This window comes from Trichechus manatus, unplaced genomic scaffold, assembly GCF_000243295.1.
Source record: "Trichechus manatus latirostris isolate Lorelei unplaced genomic scaffold, TriManLat1.0 scaffold00029, whole genome shotgun sequence".
NCBI classification, from domain to species: domain Eukaryota; kingdom Metazoa; phylum Chordata; class Mammalia; order Sirenia; family Trichechidae; genus Trichechus; species Trichechus manatus.
Genome location: NW_004443965.1, coordinates 12,440,371 through 12,460,765, shown reverse-complemented (window position 1 = coordinate 12,460,765; position 20,395 = coordinate 12,440,371). Strand labels below are relative to the sequence as shown.

General features: G+C 40.1%; 1 protein-coding gene across 1 annotated transcript in view; it reads left to right on the top strand.

Moving 5' to 3' along the window:
- The window catches only part of MCCC2 (methylcrotonyl-CoA carboxylase subunit 2), a 75,716-nt gene that overhangs the window by 13,678 nt on the left and 41,643 nt on the right, over positions 1-20,395 (top strand). Inside the window, exons 5-7 of the mRNA XM_023729535.1 lie at positions 3,938-4,065; positions 5,412-5,524; positions 14,435-14,548. Coding sequence (XP_023585303.1) covers positions 3,938-4,065; positions 5,412-5,524; positions 14,435-14,548 — 355 coding nt within the window. The remainder of the gene's footprint in view (positions 1-3,937; positions 4,066-5,411; positions 5,525-14,434; positions 14,549-20,395) is intronic.

Genomic DNA, 20,395 nt, shown 5'->3' with positions numbered 1-20,395 from the left:
CCACCTGAAGAAATACAGGGCTAGGTTCCTGTGAGCCTCTGGTCAAAGCATTTTTGTCAGCTGATCAGTACATAACCTTGTTTTATGTGTGTTTCTTTTTAAAGATACCTTATTTAATATATATTGCTGATTCATTAACATTTAACTCTAGGCCTGTAGTACTGTACTCACGCTTGAAAGACGTTTATATAACACAGATTTTCTCTGTGAGGCACATAACAGCCTCCTTGCACTAAGGAACACTGGATAGTACTTCAGCACTAGAAGTGCTTTAAAATGGCTTGCAGGCTATTTTAAACTGTTTGCACAAAAAGCACAAAAACTGTGAAAAATGTGACACTAAGTACACCATGAAAAGGATACTTATTTACAGTATGAGAGTTGAAACAAGAAGGCAGAGCATTGCCTCGTTCAACCTCAGGTGGGAACATATACAGCAGACGACTCACGTTTTACACTGTTCTGTGCGTGTTCCTGAATGACTGTGAAAGTGCCCGAGGATTGATTTTGAGGTTAAAAATTTATTTCAGTGAGTAAGTGAATTCTCAAATATGGAATCCATGAATAATGAGGATCAACTGTATATGATCTCACATTCATCATATAGTTACCATGTGCCGGATACTGTACTAAACACTTTCCATTGACTGATTGTCTTAATCCTCAGAACAGTTCTGTGATATGGGTACCATTATTGTCATCACCATTCTGCAGATGAAGAAATAGGCTTAAAACCCATTGCCATCGAGTCGATTCTGACTCATAGCGACCTTATAGGACAGAGTAGAACTGCCCCATAGGGTTTCCAATGCTGTAATCTTTGTGGAAGCAGACTGCCACATCTTTCTCCTGCAGAACAGCTGGTAGGTTCGAACTGCCGACCTTTCGGTTAGCAGCTGAGCATTTAACCACTGTGCCACCAGAGCTAGGCTTAGAGAGTTACAATAACTCGCCCATGATCACATGGCCCTGGGGAAGCTAGGCTTTGACCTCAGTTAGTCTGAATCCGAGCCTGGCATAATTACTTTTGACTCAGACGCTGGTTTATGATGTGTTCCTCTGTCTTCTCCTCATGAGCCTTACTTTCAGGGCAGGTGCAGCTGTAGCCACTCATACTGTTCCTTCCTTGCTCCTTTCCCTGTCTCCAGGCTCCCCGCTGTAGCTCTTTGCCAATTGTGATTTGCTTCATGTTTGCCCAGTATAGAGGCATTATTTTCTTTTTAGCTTTTTTTTATTGTACTTTAGATGAAGGTTTCCAGAACAAACGAGTTTTCATTAAACAGTTAGTACACATATTGTTTTATGACATTGGTTAACAACCCCTCGACATGTCAACACTCTCCCTTCTCGACCTTGCGTTCCCTATTACCAGCTTTCCTGTCCCCTCCTGCCTTCTAGGCCTTGTTCTGGACTGTTGTGGCATTATTTTCTTGAAGTCGTACGGGGCACTTAAAAATTAGCTTTTTAAAAGCAATGTAAACTTAATGCAGAGTTATTACTGAATTCTTATGTCATGGAAATGCATAATTAAGGTGGAGGGTGGTTGTTGTTAGGTGTCATGGAGTGGATTTCGACTCATAGTGACCCCATGTGACACAGTAGAACTGCCCCCATAGGGTTTTCTAGGCTGTCATCTTTATAGGAGCAGATTGCCACATCTTTCTCCTGAGGAACCAGTGGATGGGATCTAACTGCCAGCCTTTCAGATAACAGCCGAGCACTTAGCTGTTGCACCACCAGGGCTGTTAGTAGGGGGTAAACCAAAATACCCAAACCTATTGCCGTCAAGTTGATTCCAACTCATAGCGACCCTATAGGACAGAGTACAACTGCCCCATAGGGTTTCCAAGGAGTGGCTGGTGGAGTCAAACAGCCAACCCTTTGGTTAGCAGCCTGAGCTCTTAACCACTGCGCCACCAGGGTTACTCTTAATTACACCCCTAGTTGTAATGACTGAACGCTTTTGGAGCATGTTCTTGACCTTTTTTTTTTAACATACACAAAAGTAAAAAAGGACGTATACAAATATTTTATTGTTTGTACTTTTATATGTTTTATTTTTATTTTCTTTGTGCCTTGTTCTCAGTTTATGAAGGTTCTGACTTGGAAGGAAATAATTGCACTTGGGAAATGTACAGGTTCAGGACCTGCTCAAACTAGTTTAAGAGAAAATGGAGTTTATTGACTTTCTTAACTGAGAAGTTTGGGCATGGCTTGATTCAGGAGCTCCAAGGGTATAATTAGGCTTCTGTAAGCTGTTTTCTACTCCTGCTCTGCCTTGATCTACTTTAGCTTTGTTCCTAGGTGGACTCTCCAAACACAGAGGCAAAGATGCCTCCAAGCAGTTCCTGGTTTATATTCTATAAGCTTAGCTACTGGAAAAGGAAGTCCTAAGTGGTTAGGCTTGGGGCCTCTGCCAGTTTCTGAGCCAGTGTGTGGACTTTGAGTAGAAAGGTGCAGAGTTGAACTCTGGGTTAGCCCCCTTGAGCCACAGGGATTAATAATTAAGGATAAAAAAGAGGTAATTTCTGGAAGAAAAAGAGGAGTTCTGTTGCCAGAATAATGGATGTTGAGCAGGCAAAACCAACAGACATTTAATACAGTGTTTTTGTGGACCAATTTTATTTCCCATTCTGTAACATGTTTGTGACCTTTTAGTAGACAAGCAGAAGTGGCTGCATCCTTCTCCGAAGTCACATAACTAGCAAGTGGTAGAACCAGAATTTCAGTCTAGTTTTGTCTGACGTCACAGCCTGGCCTCTTTCCACTACCACTTACCACTACTTTTCTAGTGCAGTGCCCCCAGTGGCAGAGAAGTGTGAACACACACCCTGGAGTTGTGGGTTCTGGCCTAGCAACCTGCCTTAAGCCTAAATTTCCTTTGAAATCTAGTTTGTTTAACATTAAAGTCATTAAAAGTTTGCATCCCACTCTGTAATGTGTTAATGTAGAAAAGGTTCTATGAGACCTAGTGAATAAAATTGATGCTCAAAGGAGAGGAGCTATGTTTATCTTGTGCTAAACCCTACTGGTCACATACCCTAGTGTGAGAAGCTCAACACTGCCCTAGGCCGCATGTTTAGTTACTGTTTTCTCCACTTTATTTTCAACGGGAATTCAATAAATTACTCTGTAGAGTTCTTCTTTTAATTTATTTTGTTTTATTGTTAAGAATATACGTAGCAAAACACACCAACTCAACAGTTTCTCTGTGTATAACTCAGTGGCGCTGATTACATTCTTTGAGTTGTGGAACTATCCTCACCCCGCTTTTCTGAGTTGTTCTCCCCTGAGTTACATAAACTTATTGCCCAGTAAGATTCCTTTCTAATCTTTCGAGTTGGTGTTGTCACTTTGATCTCATATAGATAGTTCTTTAGAGAGCATGATGCTGAAGGCAGACATTCTTTATTAAGCTAAACTACTGTTTTGTTTTAAGAAGACTTCAGGGGATATTTTTGGCTTAAGGTTTAAAGATTATCTCAGGGCAGTGGTTTCAGGGATTCATCCAGTCTCCATGGCTCCAGAAAGTCTGGATTCCATGAGAATATGAAAGTCTGTTCTGCATTTTCCCCCTTTTGATCAAGACATTCAGTAATGGTAGCTGGGCACCATCCTGTTCTTCTGGTTTTCATGGTAAAGGAGGCAGTTTTTCATGGAGGCATTTAGTCACACACTAGGATTGATGACTCTTTAAAAATCAAGTATGAATTTGTAAACTTATTAAAAATGATCGTTCTGTATCATATAAATGCATATATGAACCATGATAAAGGCTTGTTTTTATAAGATTGTCTTCTAATGAGTGTCATTAGTGATATGAGCTAGAAGTTGAAGGTTATATTGGACAGTCTCAGAGTGAGATGTAGATGTAATTGGCCTGTAATATTGAAGAAATCTCTCATATTCTCTTTCCAATGAAATTTCTGCCTTTCAGAGTAGAATGCATGATTGTTGCCAATGATGCCACTGTTAAGGGAGGTTCTTACTACCCAGTGACTGTGAAAAAACACGTACGAGCACAAGAAATTGCATTGCAAAACAGGCTCACCTGCATCTACTTGGGTAAGTCACAAGAGTTGTGAAACAAACTACTATTAACTGGTACAATGAAGACTGTTTAGAGGGCTATATATTTGACATCATCAGTGAGAATTTTAAAGAACTGTTTGTTTCTCCCATAATTACAAAGGAAATGCATATTCTTTGCTTAAAACTCTGAGGCGGGGAGGTTGAAAGTAAATAAAACTGTTCATAATAATATCACTTAGGAATAACCCCTGAAAAAAGCTGGTTTATGCAGCTTTTTTTTCTCTACATATATGTGGATTTTGTCTTCTATTTTTTTTTTGAGCATGTATATAATTTTAGAAATGTAATTTAAAATAAATTTAATTTTAAATATAAATTTATATTTGAAATTAAAATGCATTTGAGAGTTTACAGATATTTCAAAAAGAACCTAAAAGCAGGGTAGTTCAGAGTTGGCACTCCCTGGATATTGGTTTAGTCTGGTAAAACTCCAACACATATTGTTCATTTATGTAGACGTTTGGACAGATATACTGATATAGAGATTCTTCTTCTGGGAAAGTGAATTTAGCTGATTGACTCACAGTGTGAACTGCTTTTCACATACAGAAAATAGCAAATGAGGCCTTCCTGTTTGCAGGTGATGGCCAAGCACTATAACGGGTGCAGTGAAGAGTATTATGCTGTCCCTGTACTGAGCGAGCTTGTAAAGAATTGGAGATGGGTTGTAATGTGTTAACTAACAATAAAAGACCTAAGAGTTCCAGGCAACAATAATAGGTATAGGATTAGCTAACTTTTTCCTTCTTTTTTTAAAATATATACTATGTGCACTCACAGTATGTGCTGAACTAAGTGCTTTACATACATTAGTTTATCTCATCCAAATAACAGTTCTGTGGGATAGCTACTTTTATCTTCATTTCATGGATGAGGAAATCTAGGCATAGACAGCTAGGAAGCTATCACATAGCTATGAAGCAATGGAGCTCTGTTTTGAACCCAGCTGACAGTCTTATCCGCTATTATAATCTGCAATTAAAAACAGTATCAGAAGGCAATATGTGATAAATTGCCACATGAATTCTTCCTATTGGTTTAGAATTTTTAGCTGAACTGGTTAAGAATTTATGGTGTTTGTGGGCCCATAGCTGGTCCTTAAAGAAGGGAATGCCCTAGTACATTTCAAGTGGAATTTTGCATAGAGGTGGCAGAGCCTAATAGGTATTGGGACAACTTTGGGAGATAGGAGAAAGCGGTTCTAGAATAGCCTAGAATGCTGGCTATTTTATATTTGCTGTCACCAATACAAGTCTCCCTATATGTAGTCTATTTTATTCATAGAGATTACTTATTTATCTCATTTCCCTTGTTTTCAGTTGATTCAGGAGGGGCCAACTTAGCCCGGCAAGCAGATGTATTTCCAGATCGAGATCACTTTGGTCGCATATTCTATAATCAGGCAATTATGTCTTCTAAAAATATTACACAGGTAATTTCTCATTAATGAGATGTACTGCTTTTTGCTCCAGATGTCTTTGCTAACCAGATACTCTGACAAGAACTAAAAATAAAAAACAGAATTTAATCTTTTTCCATAGAAAGTATCTTAAAGGTTATCTGTACTGAGTCTTTGGTTAATTATAGTAGTACTCCTATACTGTAATAAAGGTTATTTACCCAAGGAAAAGCGGATTTTAAAAAGAAAGGGTACTCAGGAATTCCTTTTCTAAGACTATAAACTCTAGAGAAATTCTAGTATATGTATGAGGAGACATGTACAAGAAAGTTCATTGTAGCATTGTTTATTATAGCAAAAGTTAAGAAACAAACTTAATGTCCTGTGTCTTTGCAACTGTGAAAATACAGACAGATTCCTACATATCTTCCAGATTTTTTTTTTGTTGTTGTTATTTAAAAGAATTTTTTTTTTTTTAAAAAAGACACAGGCCATAGTTTGCCAGCCTCTGTGCTAGTCTTTAAAATTTTTTAAGTTTTGAAATATTTTATAATAAAAAATTAGGGAAAAATGCAAGTGAATGAGTTATAAGAAAACGTGAATGAGGAGGGGATGGGAAGTCAGAAACTATTACAGAGAAAAAACTGAAAGAAACACTTAGGAAAAAAATTATCTTTTCTTCCTCCCTCATATACAGATCTATAGATAAAAATGTCCCATCATTCAGGAAGACTATCCAGTTCAAAAGCGAGAACCTAGTTAAATTGTCACAGGGAGATATAGAGTGGACTAGTAAATAGGAACCACACAGGAGTCTGACCTTGCTGTCACCATTTCCTAAATTGTGGGGCCTTGGCCAAGCCCTTGGGCCATTCTGTACATCTGTTTTCTTCTCTCCAAAAAGGCAATATGTATCTTCTCAAGTATAAAGCTCAGACTCTTGAAGAATCATAATAGTTTATAAAATGTAAATATCATTAATATAAAACTGTTGTTTTTCTGTTGGTATCATCCAGGTTTTGAAATGTCTTTTTGTGGTCAAGGAGAAAAGACACCTAAACTAGATACTTACTTTTGTATTCTTTTCTGCTTCATTTTTCCTTCCTTCATGGTAGGTTTTAGGACTCCCTGTGGAGTCCTTGGGGGCAGTGCAAATGATTAAGCAGTCAACTACTAACTGAAAGCTTGGTGATTTGAACCCACCCAGAGGCACCTTGAAAGAAAGGCCTGACGATCTACTTCTGAAAGACCACAGCCTTGAAAACTCTATGGGGTGCAGTTCTACTCTGACACAAATGGGGTTGCTATGAGTAGAAATCGACTCGATGGCAACTGTTTTTATGGTTTTTTTTTGAAGTTGGTATATTGTTGTCTGTCTTAGTCATCTAGTGCTGCTATAACAGAAATACTGCAAGTGGATGGCTTTAACAGAGAGAAATGTATTCTCTCACAGTCTAGTAGGCTACAAGTCCAAATTCAGGGTGTCAGCTCCAGGGGAAGGCTTTCTTTGTCGGTTCTGGAGGAAGGTCCATGTCATCATCTTCCTTTGGTCTAGGAGCTTCTCAGGCACAGGGACCCTGGGTCCAAAGGATGCGCTCTGCTCCCAGCGCTGCTTTCTTGGTGGTGTGAGGTCCCCCCCTCTCTGCTCGCTTCTCTCTTTTATATCTCAAAAGAGATTGGCTTAAGACACTATCTAATCTTGTAGACCTCATCAACGTAACTGCTGCTAATCCATCTTATTACATCATAGTGATAGAGTTTATAAGATATAGGGAAATCACGTCAGATGACAAAATGGTAGCCAATCATACAATACTGGGGATCATGACCTAGCCAAGTTAACAGATATTTTTTGGGGACTCAGTTCAATCCATGACAGTGTCTGAGTCTCATGTCCTGACAATACTGTTTCTGGGCCTTCTCCAAATCCATACTTGATGCCATGATGATCTTGGCAATATGCTTCTTAAAAAAAAACAACCAAACTCATTGCTGTGGAGTCAATTCCGACTGATGGCAACCCTATAGGACAGAGTAGAACTGCTGAATAGGGTTTCCAAGGAGTGGCTGGTAGATTCGAACTACTGACCTTTTGGTTAGCAGCTGAGCTCTTAATGACTGCACCACCAGGGCTCCAGTGTGCTTCTTATATATGGTATTTTCCTGATTGTAGTTACCATGTTGTTGACTTTTTAGATGTGAGACTTGGAATTCTGTTCATAAGTGGGATCTTCTAGGTCTCACATTACCACTAATTTTTATAATTTAGTGGTAGTCTAATTTGCTGTAGATTGATCTGTGCTCTGCTGCATGTATCAGTTCTCTTCCTTCTTTCGCTATAATCCTTAATATACCAGCACTGAGATGTTTTTGCTTGTTCTAACAGTTTGTTTCTTCTGAAGTAGGCATTATTCATCTGGCCATGTTTATTTGCAGTTCTTTAGGTCTTTTGATTTTTTATCTGTTGTGTTTCTGCCTATTTGTTCTTTTTCGGAGATCTATTTAAAGTTATTCTGAAGCTTCCTCCCTCTCTCTCTCCCCACCCCCTTCTCTCTCTCTTGAGCCGGCTCATTATTTTCAAAATTTATCTTCTTGGTTTTCTTGTTTCAGACCTTGGTTATTGTTCTGAGAGGCTTAGTTAGGAGAGGCACTGTATACCTAATTATTTTTAAACACATTTCAACCTGTTTATGAAGTCAGATAGCACTTGGAAGAAATGAAATCTCTCAGTTTGATTACTTTGAGGCTCTCTGTTAAAAAGATTGAGGAAGAAATGGAATGTTCTGGGTAAGATGGACTTTTTGTATTATGTTGTTATGGATTGAATTGTGTCCCCCCAAAATATGTGTCACCTTGGCTATGTGGTAATTCCCAGTATTGTGTGGTTGTGTCCTCCATTTTGTGGTCTGATGTAATTATCCTCCATTTTGTGATATGTTGTAAATCCTAGCCTCTATGCTTGTGGTTGGAGCCCTGGTGGCGCAGTGATTAAGCATTCAGCTGCTAACTAAAAGGTCAGCAGTTAGAATTCACCCGCTGCTCCTTGGAAACCCTATGGGGCGGTTCTACCCTGTCCTGTAGGGTCACTATGAGTTGGAATTGACTTGAAGGCAATGAGTTTTTTTTTTAATGCTTGTTTTTATGGTTCCATTTGGGAGTGAGTTGTCCACTATGTTAATAAGGCAGGGTTAAGGTGGAATGTATCTTGAGTCACCACCTTACTAGAGGATGTGACTCAAGTCACCACCCTTACCCCAGTCACCACACTTACCACCCTTTTTCAAGTTGTGCCCTTGCTTGAGTCACACCTTTTATCTTACAAGAGATAAAAGGAGAGACAAACAAGCAGAGATAGAGTTCTTCAATACCACCAAGAAGAATAGACGAGAGCGGAGCGCATTCTTTGGACCTGGGGTCCCTGAGCTGAGAACCTCCTAGAATCAGGAGACATAGAGAGCTGTAACACCGGACACAGCACAAGACGGCCAGAAGCGGCAGCAGAAAAACAGTGACAGCAGAACCAGGAGACCTGCATGAGATGGCTTGGGAGCCAGAACGAGAGATAGCTGAGTGCCTTCGGGCAGGAGGCTTCCTGGTGCAGTAGGGTGCCTCTGGGCACTTACCGGTGCAGCTATAGAGCGTTGTAACACTTGTCTGAGCAGGACAGAGGCTGGGCTGAGGGCCAGAGAGAGGCCTGTCTCTGGACACAGCTGAGAAGGGGCTGTCGTGATCAACACGGCTGTTCCTCCAGAGCCGACAGAGAGAGAAAGCCAGCGCTCTGAATTCAGACTTCTAGCCTCCCAAACAAAATTTCTGTTTGTTAAAGCCATCTGCTTGTGGTATTTCTCTTATAGCAGCAGTAGATAACTAAGACGTGTACTTTTCAACCCATCCAGTTAGCACAGATAAGCATGAGTACTCCAGAATCAGCAGTGTTAGTCAGTATACTTGGTAGTGTCCTTAAATTCTGGACAGCCATTGAACTGATGTGTATTTTGTGGCTTTTATTTTTTTTTCTTTATATAATACTTTAGATGAAGGTTTACAGAACAAATAGTTTCTTATTAAACAGTTGGTACACGTATTGTTTTATGACAATGGTTAACAACCCCACGACATGTCAACACTGTCCCTTCTCGACCTTGGGTTCCCTATTACCAGCTTTCCTGTCCCTTCCTGCCTTTTAGTCCTTGTCCCTGGAATGTTGTGCCCCTTTAGTCTCGTTTTGTTTTATGGGCCTGTCTAATCTTTGGCCGAAGGGTGCACCTCGGGAGTGACTTCATTACTGGGCTAAAAGGGTATCCAGGGGCCATACTCTTGGGGTTTCTGCAGTCTCTGTCAGGCCAGTAAATCTGGTCTTTTTTGTAAGTTAGAATTTTGTTCTACATTTCTCTCCAGCTCTGTCCGGGACCCTCTGTTGTGATCCCGGTCAGAGCAGTCAGTGGTGGTAGCCGGGCATGTGGCTTTTATTTTTTAGGGGAGCTTTTCAGGTACAGATAGAAAAAATGTGACACAGGCAATATCTGCTTTCCACAATTACTTTGAATTAAAAAAGAAGTAAGATGAGAGATTTAAAAAAAATTACAGTTAAATGGCTTTTCCCTCAAGCAATTGGAATTTTTCCCCCCTCCCAGTTACATTACATTCATCCCAGTATTCTTTTAAACTGGATAGTCTTCTGCAGCTTTTTTTGGTGGAAGAATGGAGGTCTAGAGTTCACGCAGCTTTTCAGAATTAGGTATAAAACCTCTTGGCTTCCTAAGCCCCTTTCCATAGGGCAGGCTGCTGACCTACAATATATAATTTGTTTTTGGTGCAATCAGAACCAGTCTCTGTTTGTTCAGGCAGGGCCTGGAGGGTAATGAAATTTTGTCTAAAGTTTTTCTAGACTATTATCTCTGTTTCCTAGCATACCACTTTCACATATCCTGTTATTCAAAATTTTGTTTGTGCCTTCTGTGGATAAATAACAAGTATTTTTATTGTCAGTTACACATCATTCTTAGCCTTCTTGCTTCCAATACAAGTCTTATAAACACCACGTGCCTCCCCATGCTGGCAGGAGGGATCTCTTGGTTTGTCCACATTACAAAGTGGGCCCACCTCCCCAGTGACTGGGTGAACTGCAGCCCTGCTCAGTGGAGTTCTTTGGAGTTCACCGTGTCCTGATGCCAGTGAGGGTCACTGTGGTGTCTCTCCTGACACAGCCCAGAGTTGTGTCCCCAAGGCCAGCCAGATTATACCTCTGAGTGCGGTCAGAATAGTTTAAGGTCATGCTTCTTATGTCCTTTTAATACTCTCTTAGTATAGATGAGCCCTGGTGGCTCAGTGGTTAAGAGCTTGCCTGCTAACCAAAAAGTCAGCAGTTCGAATCCACCAGCTGCTTCTTGGAAACCCCATGGGGCAGTTATACTCTGTGCTATAGGGCTGCTATGAGTCGTAATCGACTCAACGTCAACGGGTTAATTAGTATAGATGCAGTAGATTTTTCTTTCTGGACCTCCAGATAATTTGTCCAGTGAGCTTTATCCAGTGAGGCCTGTGGAAGAGCTTCGTTGTACAGCAAACGAGTGCTTTGGGACGTGGAGAGTTGTCTGTGCTGTTAGCACTGGGGTCTCTGTGAGGAAGGAGCAAACACAATGGCAGAGCTCTTCTTGGCACACTGTACATTCACTGTGTCTCTGAGCTGAGATGGTATGATATCTTTCCATTTTGTGAGTGATCGAATCACTCGGAGTTAAATGATGAAAAGAGGGGATTGTGTGATAGTGGTGACTTCTCTTATCTGAGTTTTATTTAATTTTTATTTCTACTATCAGAATTTGCTGCAGCAATATTAAGTTTGGTGCCTGTTAGATACTTGTGACTAGAATGGCTTTTCTTCTTTACTGATAAAAACGTTTGAGAATTTTGATTCTGTATACTTAGTAACTCTAGCTCTTGTTTTTATTTTTATTAAATTTTAATAACAGCTTTGTTGAGATATAATTCACATACCATACAATTGACCTATTTAAAGTTTACATTTCAGTGACTTTTAGGATATTCAGAGTTGTGTTGCCATTGCCACAATCAGTTTTATAATCTTTTTATCATCCCAAAAAGAAATCCCTCACCTATTAGCAGTCACTCCCCATTTCCACCCAGTCGCCTCAGCTCTGGGCAATCACTAATCTACTTTCTGTGTCTATGGGTTTGCCTGTTCTGGACATTTTATAGAAATGGAGTCATACAATATGTAGTCTTTTAGCTCTGGGCAATCACTAATCTACTTTCTGTGTCTGTGGGTTTGCCTGTTCTGGACATTTTATAGAAATGGAGTCGTACAATATGTAGTCTTTTGTGACTAATTCCTTTCACTTAGCATAATGGTTTCAAGGTTCGTCCATGTCTAGCTCTTGTTTTTTCATCATCCTCGGGGCTGGTACAGAATTCTGCTGTGGTCTGTCTCCCATCCTTGGAATATATGAACATTACAGAAGTTTACAGAGATGTATTGAAGAGAAACAACAACAAAAAATACTTCTGAATAGAGTTTGTCCCAAGTCTCCAAATTTGCTTCAGTTGTAGTCATTTAAAACAGATAGTTTTTGATGTCTGAATTAGTTATTGATTGCTGTGGAACAAATTGCCCCAAAACTTAGCAGTTTAAAACAACATACATTTATTATCTCATAGTTTCTGTGGGTCAGGGATCTGGGCACAGCTTCGCTGAGTCCTCTGCTTCGGGTCTGTCAGAAGGCTGCAGTCATCTCAAGGCTTGCCTGGGAAGGATTCTCTTCCTAAGTCATTCACATGATTATTGGCAGGATTCAGTTCCTTTTGGGCTTTTGTACTGAGGCCTCAGTTCTTCATGAGCTGTTGGCCAGAGAGGCCTCTCTCTGTTTGTTGCCCTATGGCCTCTCCGTAGAGCATCTCACATCGTGTCAGCTGCTTCATCAAAGCAAGAAAGTGAGAACAAAGGAGTGTGCTAGTGAGAGAGAAGTCCAGCAAGACAGAAGTCAATCTTTTGTAGCCTAATCACAGAAGTAACATTGCATCACTTTTAATCTATTCATTAGAAGTCACTACGTTCACCTCACACTCAAGGGGAGGGGCTTACACAGTTATTGGGGGCCATTAGAAGTCTGCCTACCACAATCTCCTGAACATAGGTTTTGTACATTTATAATGTATTAGCAGGTGTCAGAGACTGCAGATTTCCTTGGTTGCAGAGGAAGTGCATTTGGAATGTCTTTAGGGATATGGGAGAATTCCCTAAAGTAAATATGTCGAGCTAATAATTTGTCAGCTGTTCTTTCATGGGACTTTGCTACTATATTGGTAGATCATTTGTTCCCTCCCCCCCCCCACCCCAAGATGGTATGATGGCATTTAATTTCTCTCATTTTTGTATTACTACATTTTGACAAAATAATTCCTCTTTCTTTGTTTCCTCCCCTCCACCCTTTGTGGTTGAATACACACTGATACTTGGTCTTCTTTTCTCTTATATCATTGTGGCTCTTCCCTTTTTTGGGAGGCGGGGGCACTAAAATAGTTTGAGCTGAACCTGGTGTTCTGTTACCAGGAACAAGAGAACAAAGTGAAGTTGTGTCCTTTTCACAATTTCCTCCCTGCAAAACCTTTTCTAGCTTTTTGGCTTTAAAAAAAGCCCATAAAATATTTCAGACCATGCATACACTACAGAGAATAATATAATACAACACTCATGTCCCAACCAACTGGATTTAATAAGTATTAACATTTCATTTTGTTATTTTTGCCTCAGATTTTTTTAAAGAACATTTTTATCTATTTAAAATGTTGTATTGATGGACATTTAGGGTTATTTGTATTTTTTTTTTTTTTGCTATAATAAGCACAATAACAATGACTTATTTCCTTGTGCTCATGGACAAGAGTTTTTGTAGCTGTCTTTAAGACAAACTTCTAGGTGATTGATAAGCAAAACAATACATGATAAAATACTTATGTTGACAGGTAAATGTTGCAGCCACTTTTGATAACATACTTGAAAGTTTTAGTTAAGGAAAAATACTTTTTGTGATAGTCTGTTTAGATGGAAAAATGTTAACTGATGCTTCCTTTCATTTTAGGATTAATGCTAGTCTGACCTGCTTTTATTAAAAACAGATATTTGCATGACTGTAAGGAAAACTGATGGGATATTGGAATTAATAGTAAAAACGGCTTTCATATGATAATTTTCTTATAATATCCATGACATACTTCTTTTTCTTTGGTGATATTCTTTATTCCTGTCTAGGGATAATCAGCCAAACCCATATTTATTCTTTGTGCCATACTAATCTCTGATGAAGAATTTTTTTAAAAACTTAGTATAGAAAATTTCAAACATACACAGAAGTAGAGAAAATAGTACTGTAAACCCCCATGTACTCAACACTCAACTTCACAATTAGCTTTCTTTTGAGCAAGAGTTTTAACTGCAATGATAATATTAATTTTTTTTGAAACTATTATATTTAGAAAGTATTAACACAAAATATTAATAACATTCATTTGGAGAATTATTTCAGTATTCCTATGAGGTAAGTGACTATTGTTTAAGAGGTCTTATTATTACTTTAGATTTTTAAGTTATCTTTTTAATACAGTTCAGCTAAATTATGGGTATATTGTGGGTTTCTTCTCATTAGTGGCTCAGGCCAATAATCTAATCAACCCAGTGTTCTCTCTCACAGTGAGATTGTCCATAAATACTGTAAACTGTGACATAAGCCCTTCAAAATGCTTTGATATAGAAAGTATGAAACTATTCCAGACATTTAGAGGACTCCATTTTTAAGATGAAGTCCAGGGATCAGCTAGTAATTTTCCCTGGTCACTGCAACGTTTGTGGGACTATAGATCCAAAAATTACACAGTTCACTGTTTGAGCTGTACCTCATAATTGTTTGTTGTGTGCTTGGATTCCAGATAGCAGTGGTTATGGGCTCCTGTACGGCAGGAGGTGCTTACTTGCCGGCAATGGCTGATGAAAACATCATTGTACGCAAGCAGGGTACCATTTTCTTGGCAGGACCTCCCTTGGTAAGAACATATTCTTGACTAATGTGCTTTGGAACATTCTATGCTGATCTGTTTGACAGAAAGTCTTTCAGTTTGGTAGGATCAGGGTTCCTGGCTTTCAGAACAATTACTAATCGATATACACACTGAGCCTTAAATTTTGCTCATCTACCTTAATAATTATATCCATGGAAGCAATAGTCAAGAAACCAAACGACATATTGCACTGGGAAAATCTGCTACAAAAGACCTCTTTAAGGTTTAAAAAAGCAAAGATGTCACTTTCATAATTAAGGCGTGCCTTATCCAAGCCAAAGGAGCCCTGGTGGTGCAGTGGTTTAAGTGCTCAGCTGCTAACTGAAAGGTCAGCGGTTTGACCCCACCAGCCGCTCTATGGGAGAAAGATGTGGCAGTCTGCTTCCGTAAAGACAACAGCCTTGGAAACCCTATGGAGCAGTTCTGCTCTGTCTTGTAGGGTCACTATGAGTTGGTATCAACTTGAAGGCAGTGGGTTTGGTTTTTTGGGTTACCCAAGCGTTATCTTTTCTGTGGCCTCATATGCATATGAAAGCTCGACAATGAAAAAGGAAGATAGAAGAATCAATGCATTCAAACTGTGGTGTTGATGAATATTGACTATTATCGTGGACTGCCGTAAGAACTTCTAATCAGTCTTAGAAGAAATACGACCGGAATGCAACTTAAAAGTGAGAATGGCAAGACTTTGGCTTGCTTACTTTGGACACATCATTAGGAAAGACCAATTGCTAGAAAAGGACACTGTGGTTGGTGAAACATAGAGGGTCAGCTAAAATGAGGGAAACTGTCAATGAGATGAATTGACACAGTAGCCACAACCGTGGATTCAAACATACCAAGGATCATAAAGATAGTGCGGGACTGAACAACAGTCCATGCTGATACACATAAGGTAGCTATGAGTCAGAGCTAATTCAACAGCACCTAACGACAACCTTCATAATTACAGTGTGATATAGTTAAATGAGGAAGCGGAACTTTTAAAGGAACAGGAAAGTTCATTAGTGTATTGGGTTTTCCATCAATCATGGATCCAAATTTTCTTTCATACCTGAATAAATTCATATGCTGAAATCCAATCTCTAACTTATCTCACTGGGCATAGGACACATGATGATGGTGAGAATTTTATTAAAGGTCCTACAAATACACGATACAATATGATCAAATATATTTAGATTCTGATGAATATAGTAAGTACGTTCAAAATATGGTTTTTAATTTTTTTTAGTTTTATGATTTCCTTCACTTTCTTCTTTTTACCTGTTTAATATTTTGGATTTTACTTGTTTAGTGGGACATTTTGTTTAAGGAGTTGTAATTACCTGTGTCTTTATCCAAACTTCTCTTTATCACGTTGAAGTTTATGATCATGCTCTGACGTTAAGCATGGCAAAGTAATGAATGCATTCCTGAAATTCACCAGGATGGAGTTGGTAGGTGGGGAGGTGAGGAAGAGACTAGGGTGACATAATGCAGTCATTTCATCAGGGCTGGCTTCATGGGAAGGTAACCAGTGAAGTTGCCTAGGACTCTACTCTCCAGGGCCCTATGCTTAGAGTTTCATGCTCTGTGGTCAAGGTCTTACAATTCTTAATAATTTTGTCTTTGAATTTGTGTTTTGCAAGTGAAGTGTGATGGGACAGTGGAAAATGTGCAGTGGGGCCTGGAGCCTTGACTCTTGCCTGATTAAACCTCCTGCCACCTCCCTGGGGTGGGCTTTTGGCTCCCTGCTCACCCTCCAACTGGTACCCTGGACCCTGCCCAATTGCTGTTGCACTCTGTCCCCAGTGGGGCTTATGTGTGGGTGCAGGGAGGGTTGGGGTCAGGTGTGCTCCCCATGTTGTCTCAGGGTGGAGCATAGGTAGAGCATAGTGCCTGGCTGGCAGTGCCATGGTGTGTTCTCCAACAGGCGACTTGGTTGTGGGTAGGATGGCGGACTTTTTGTCTCCTCCCATTCCAGGTACCAAGTGCATCCTGGCATGGAGGTTGCAATCCCTTGGGGGTCACATGTCCCCCTGTGGGCTGGGACATTGGGCCCATTGGAAGCAGAGATGCCTGGGAAGGGGAATATTCTGTGCCTGAGGGAGTATGACGTTAAATACCAAATAAAAAGCACCATGACAGGTCAAGGTACTGTAGAAGAAAGGAAAAAGTTTTATATTTTAGTAACTTAGATGCTTTAATGGCACGTTTTTCCTGTGTTTTGAATAAGGGGCCCCACATTTTCATTTTTCACTTGGGTCTGCAAATTATGTAGCTGGCCCTTCCAGTGCCTTGTAAAGGTTGCTAGCATTAGAAATTTAGAGTAACCTCTCATAGTTATTCTGTATCACTTGTTCTTATTTTATATATTTTTTAAACTTTTTGATTAGATAAAGCATTCATAGGGCTCAAAAGGTCAGAGTTCTCTCTCCCACCCGGTTCCCTGTCCCCTACTTTTAAACAACATTTATTGTATCTTTTCCAGAGTTTCTTTTTGCATGCACAAGCATACTGTTGTATTTTTTTCCCCCATGCTCCTCCATTTCACATGAAAGTTAACATAATACAGTAGCCCCCCGCCTTCCAAGGTTTTGCTTTCAGCGGTTTTAGTTACCCACGGTCAGCCGAAGTTCAAAAATGTAGATGAGTATGTAGCATGATGAAATCCTACGCCGTCCCACTCTGCCATTCACATAACTTTTATTAAAGTGTATTGTTGATAACTGTTCTAGTTTTAGTTGTTGTTGTTAATCTCTTATTGTGCCTAATTTATAAATTAAACTTTGTCATATGTATGTATAGGACAAATCATAGTGTATATATATATGTGTATATATATATATGTATAGGGTTCACTACTATCCATGGTTTCAGGCATCCACAGGGGGTCTTGGAATGTATCTCTTTAGGATAAGGAGGGACTACTATATTTGTAAGCACCTTACTATTTTCCCTTAATAATTTATCAACTTGTTACTGACCTTTAGTTGAACAATAATAGAGATTAGGTAGAAGAAAACATAAGTAGATACTTACTGCTTCCATGAAGACCATTCAATGAGGAAAGCATAGTCCTTTCAACAAATGGTTCTGGGACAACTGAATAGCCATACGCAAAAGAATGTTGGACACTTTCTTCATGCTTTATCCCAAAATTAACTGAAAATGGATCATAGACCTAAATGTAAGAGCTGTATTTGTAAAACTTAGAAGAAAACAAAGGAGTAAGTCTTTGTGAGCTTGGAATAGACAAAGCTTTCTTACATATGATACCAAAAACACAAGTGACGAAAGAAAAAAAAAAATAGTATGTTATTAGAATAAAAAATTTGTACTTCAGGAGGAGGCGGGGTAAAGATGGCAGTATAGTCAGACGCTTCTGGTGGACCCTCTTACAACAAAGACTGAAAAAACAAGTGATTTGATTATATCTGGCAAACTGGGAGCCCTGAAAATCAAAGGCAGAGTTGAGGAACTGGACGTAGTGGCAGGGGGAGTGTGAGACAGTTCGGAAGCAGCGAGGAGTTGCCAGACCTGACCCGGTGAGAGCTTGGGCCCTTCAGGCCTGAGAAGTGCATGGGTGAGTGGTGAGGCAGGCAAGCAGCTGTTCTTGGGAGGCACGTTTTCCGCACCAGGAGAGACCCAGTGCCAGAGAGTCTACATGGCCACCCAGAACCAGTGAGAAGCAGCCCTTGATCTGGCAAAAGACAAGTAATCATGTACCATCTACCGTGTGGATCAAAAACACCCCTCTTAGGGAAAAACCTCTCTCCCATTTACCTCCTCCATCCCTGCTCTGCACTGGGTCCCAGACCGGCTTCAGCAATTGCCAAGTCCCCTGGGCCAGAAGTAGGATCTGTCACATTCCCGGAGCCATTCTCCTTGCCTTGGAGAGTGAACAGATTAACAAATGGGAAAAAATAAACTGCCGGCACCCCTAAACCAGGAACCCACGGTAGGCACAGCTCCTTTGCCAAGGCACAGGCATAAGAGATCCACAGACTTTGAGTACCTTTCCCCCTGTATAGACTTGTGTGGGCCTATCTCAACAGCGTAGGCCCTCATTACCGCAGTACAACACGGTATATACCAGAAGTCTAACTTCAACTATTTCAGCTGTGAAGTGGCAGGTTCTTGACATTTGACACTTCTCTGCCAATTAAGCAGGGTCTTCACCTACCCACATCAGGAGCCTGAGGACTGGTGGCACCACCCACGCCACCTAGCCACCTGTGATAGGGGCCCATGAGTAAGAGATGCCCCCTAGTCCTTACAGCCAACAGCATTAGCTGCTCATATTCTGGCTGCAAAACCCACCCACCTATGCGCTCTAGGGAACAGGGACACACCTTCCTCCTGGATACTCGGGGCAGCCGTTAGCCCCCTGCCTTACTCAGAGTGTGTCCCCCTGCTGCAGCCAGATGCCTGTGCCTACACCAATCACCCATGCGTGTCTAGGACTCTTGGTGAAAGCCTGCATCGCACACTTGGTGGCTATCTATCTGGGTGCCTGAGCTGAATCCATATAAGAGGAGTGGGTGGACTCCTTATCTCACATAGCTAGTAATGGATCTAACCACCTGGTGATAGGACATTAGAGCTTCAAGATAATCAAACTAGCTCATATGAGCAGCCCGTTTGGGCATATCAAAACAAAGCAAGAAGCTAGGACACAGTAAGCAAACATAAAATAAATATAATAACTTATTGATGGCTTGGAGACAACAGTCAATATCAAATCACATAAAGAGGCAATCCATGATGGCTTCAGCAAGCTCCCAAAATAAAGAATCTAGAAATTTTCCAGAGGAGGAAAATTTCTTGGAATTACCGGAGGCAGAATACAAAAGATTAATATACAGAACTCTTCAAGAAATTAGGAAGGAAATTAAGCAAAACGCAGAACACACAATAGAGGAAGTTAAAAACATCAGAGAAGAGCATAATGACAAATTTAACAGGCTGAAGAATCCATAGAGAGATAGCAATCAGAAATCCAGAAGAGTAACAGTAAAATTTCAGAATTACACAACTCGATAGAAAGTCGTAGGAGAAGAACTGAGGCACTGGAAGTCAGAATAAGCGAGACTGAAGAGAAAGCATTTGACACCAACTTATTTGAGGAAACATCAGATAAAAAGATTAAAAAAATGAAGAAACCCTAAGAATTATGTGGGACTGTTATCAAGAGGAATAACCTATGAATGATTGGAGTACCAGAACAGTGGGGGTGGGGGATACCAGAAGATACAGAGAGAATTGTTGAAGATTTGTTGGCAGAAAACTTCCCTGATATTGTGAAAGATGACAAAATATCTACCCAAGATGCTCATCAAACCCCACATAAGGTAGATCCCAAAAGGAAGTCACCAAGACATATTATAATCAAACTTGCCAAAACCAAAAATAGAGAATTTTAAGAGTGGCTAGGGATAAACGAAAAGTCATCTACAAAGGAGAGTCAATAAGAGTAAGCTTGGACTACTCAGCAGAAACCACGCGGGCAAGAAGGCAATGTGATGACATATATAAAGCCTTGAAGGAAAAAAACTGCCAGGCAAGAATTATATATACAGCAAAACTGTCTCTCACATATGATGGCGAAATTAGGGCATTTCCAGATAAACAGAAGTTTAGGGAATTTGCCAAAACCAAACCAGAATTACAAGAAATACTAAAGGGAGTCCTCCGGGTAGAAAATCAGTAACATCAGATAACAACCCAAGACTAGAATACAGGATAGAGCGACCAGATCTCAACCCAGATAGGGAAGTCACAAAAGTAAATCAAAGCTAAAACACTGAAAATAGGGAAACAGATGTCAATATGTAAAAGATGATGACA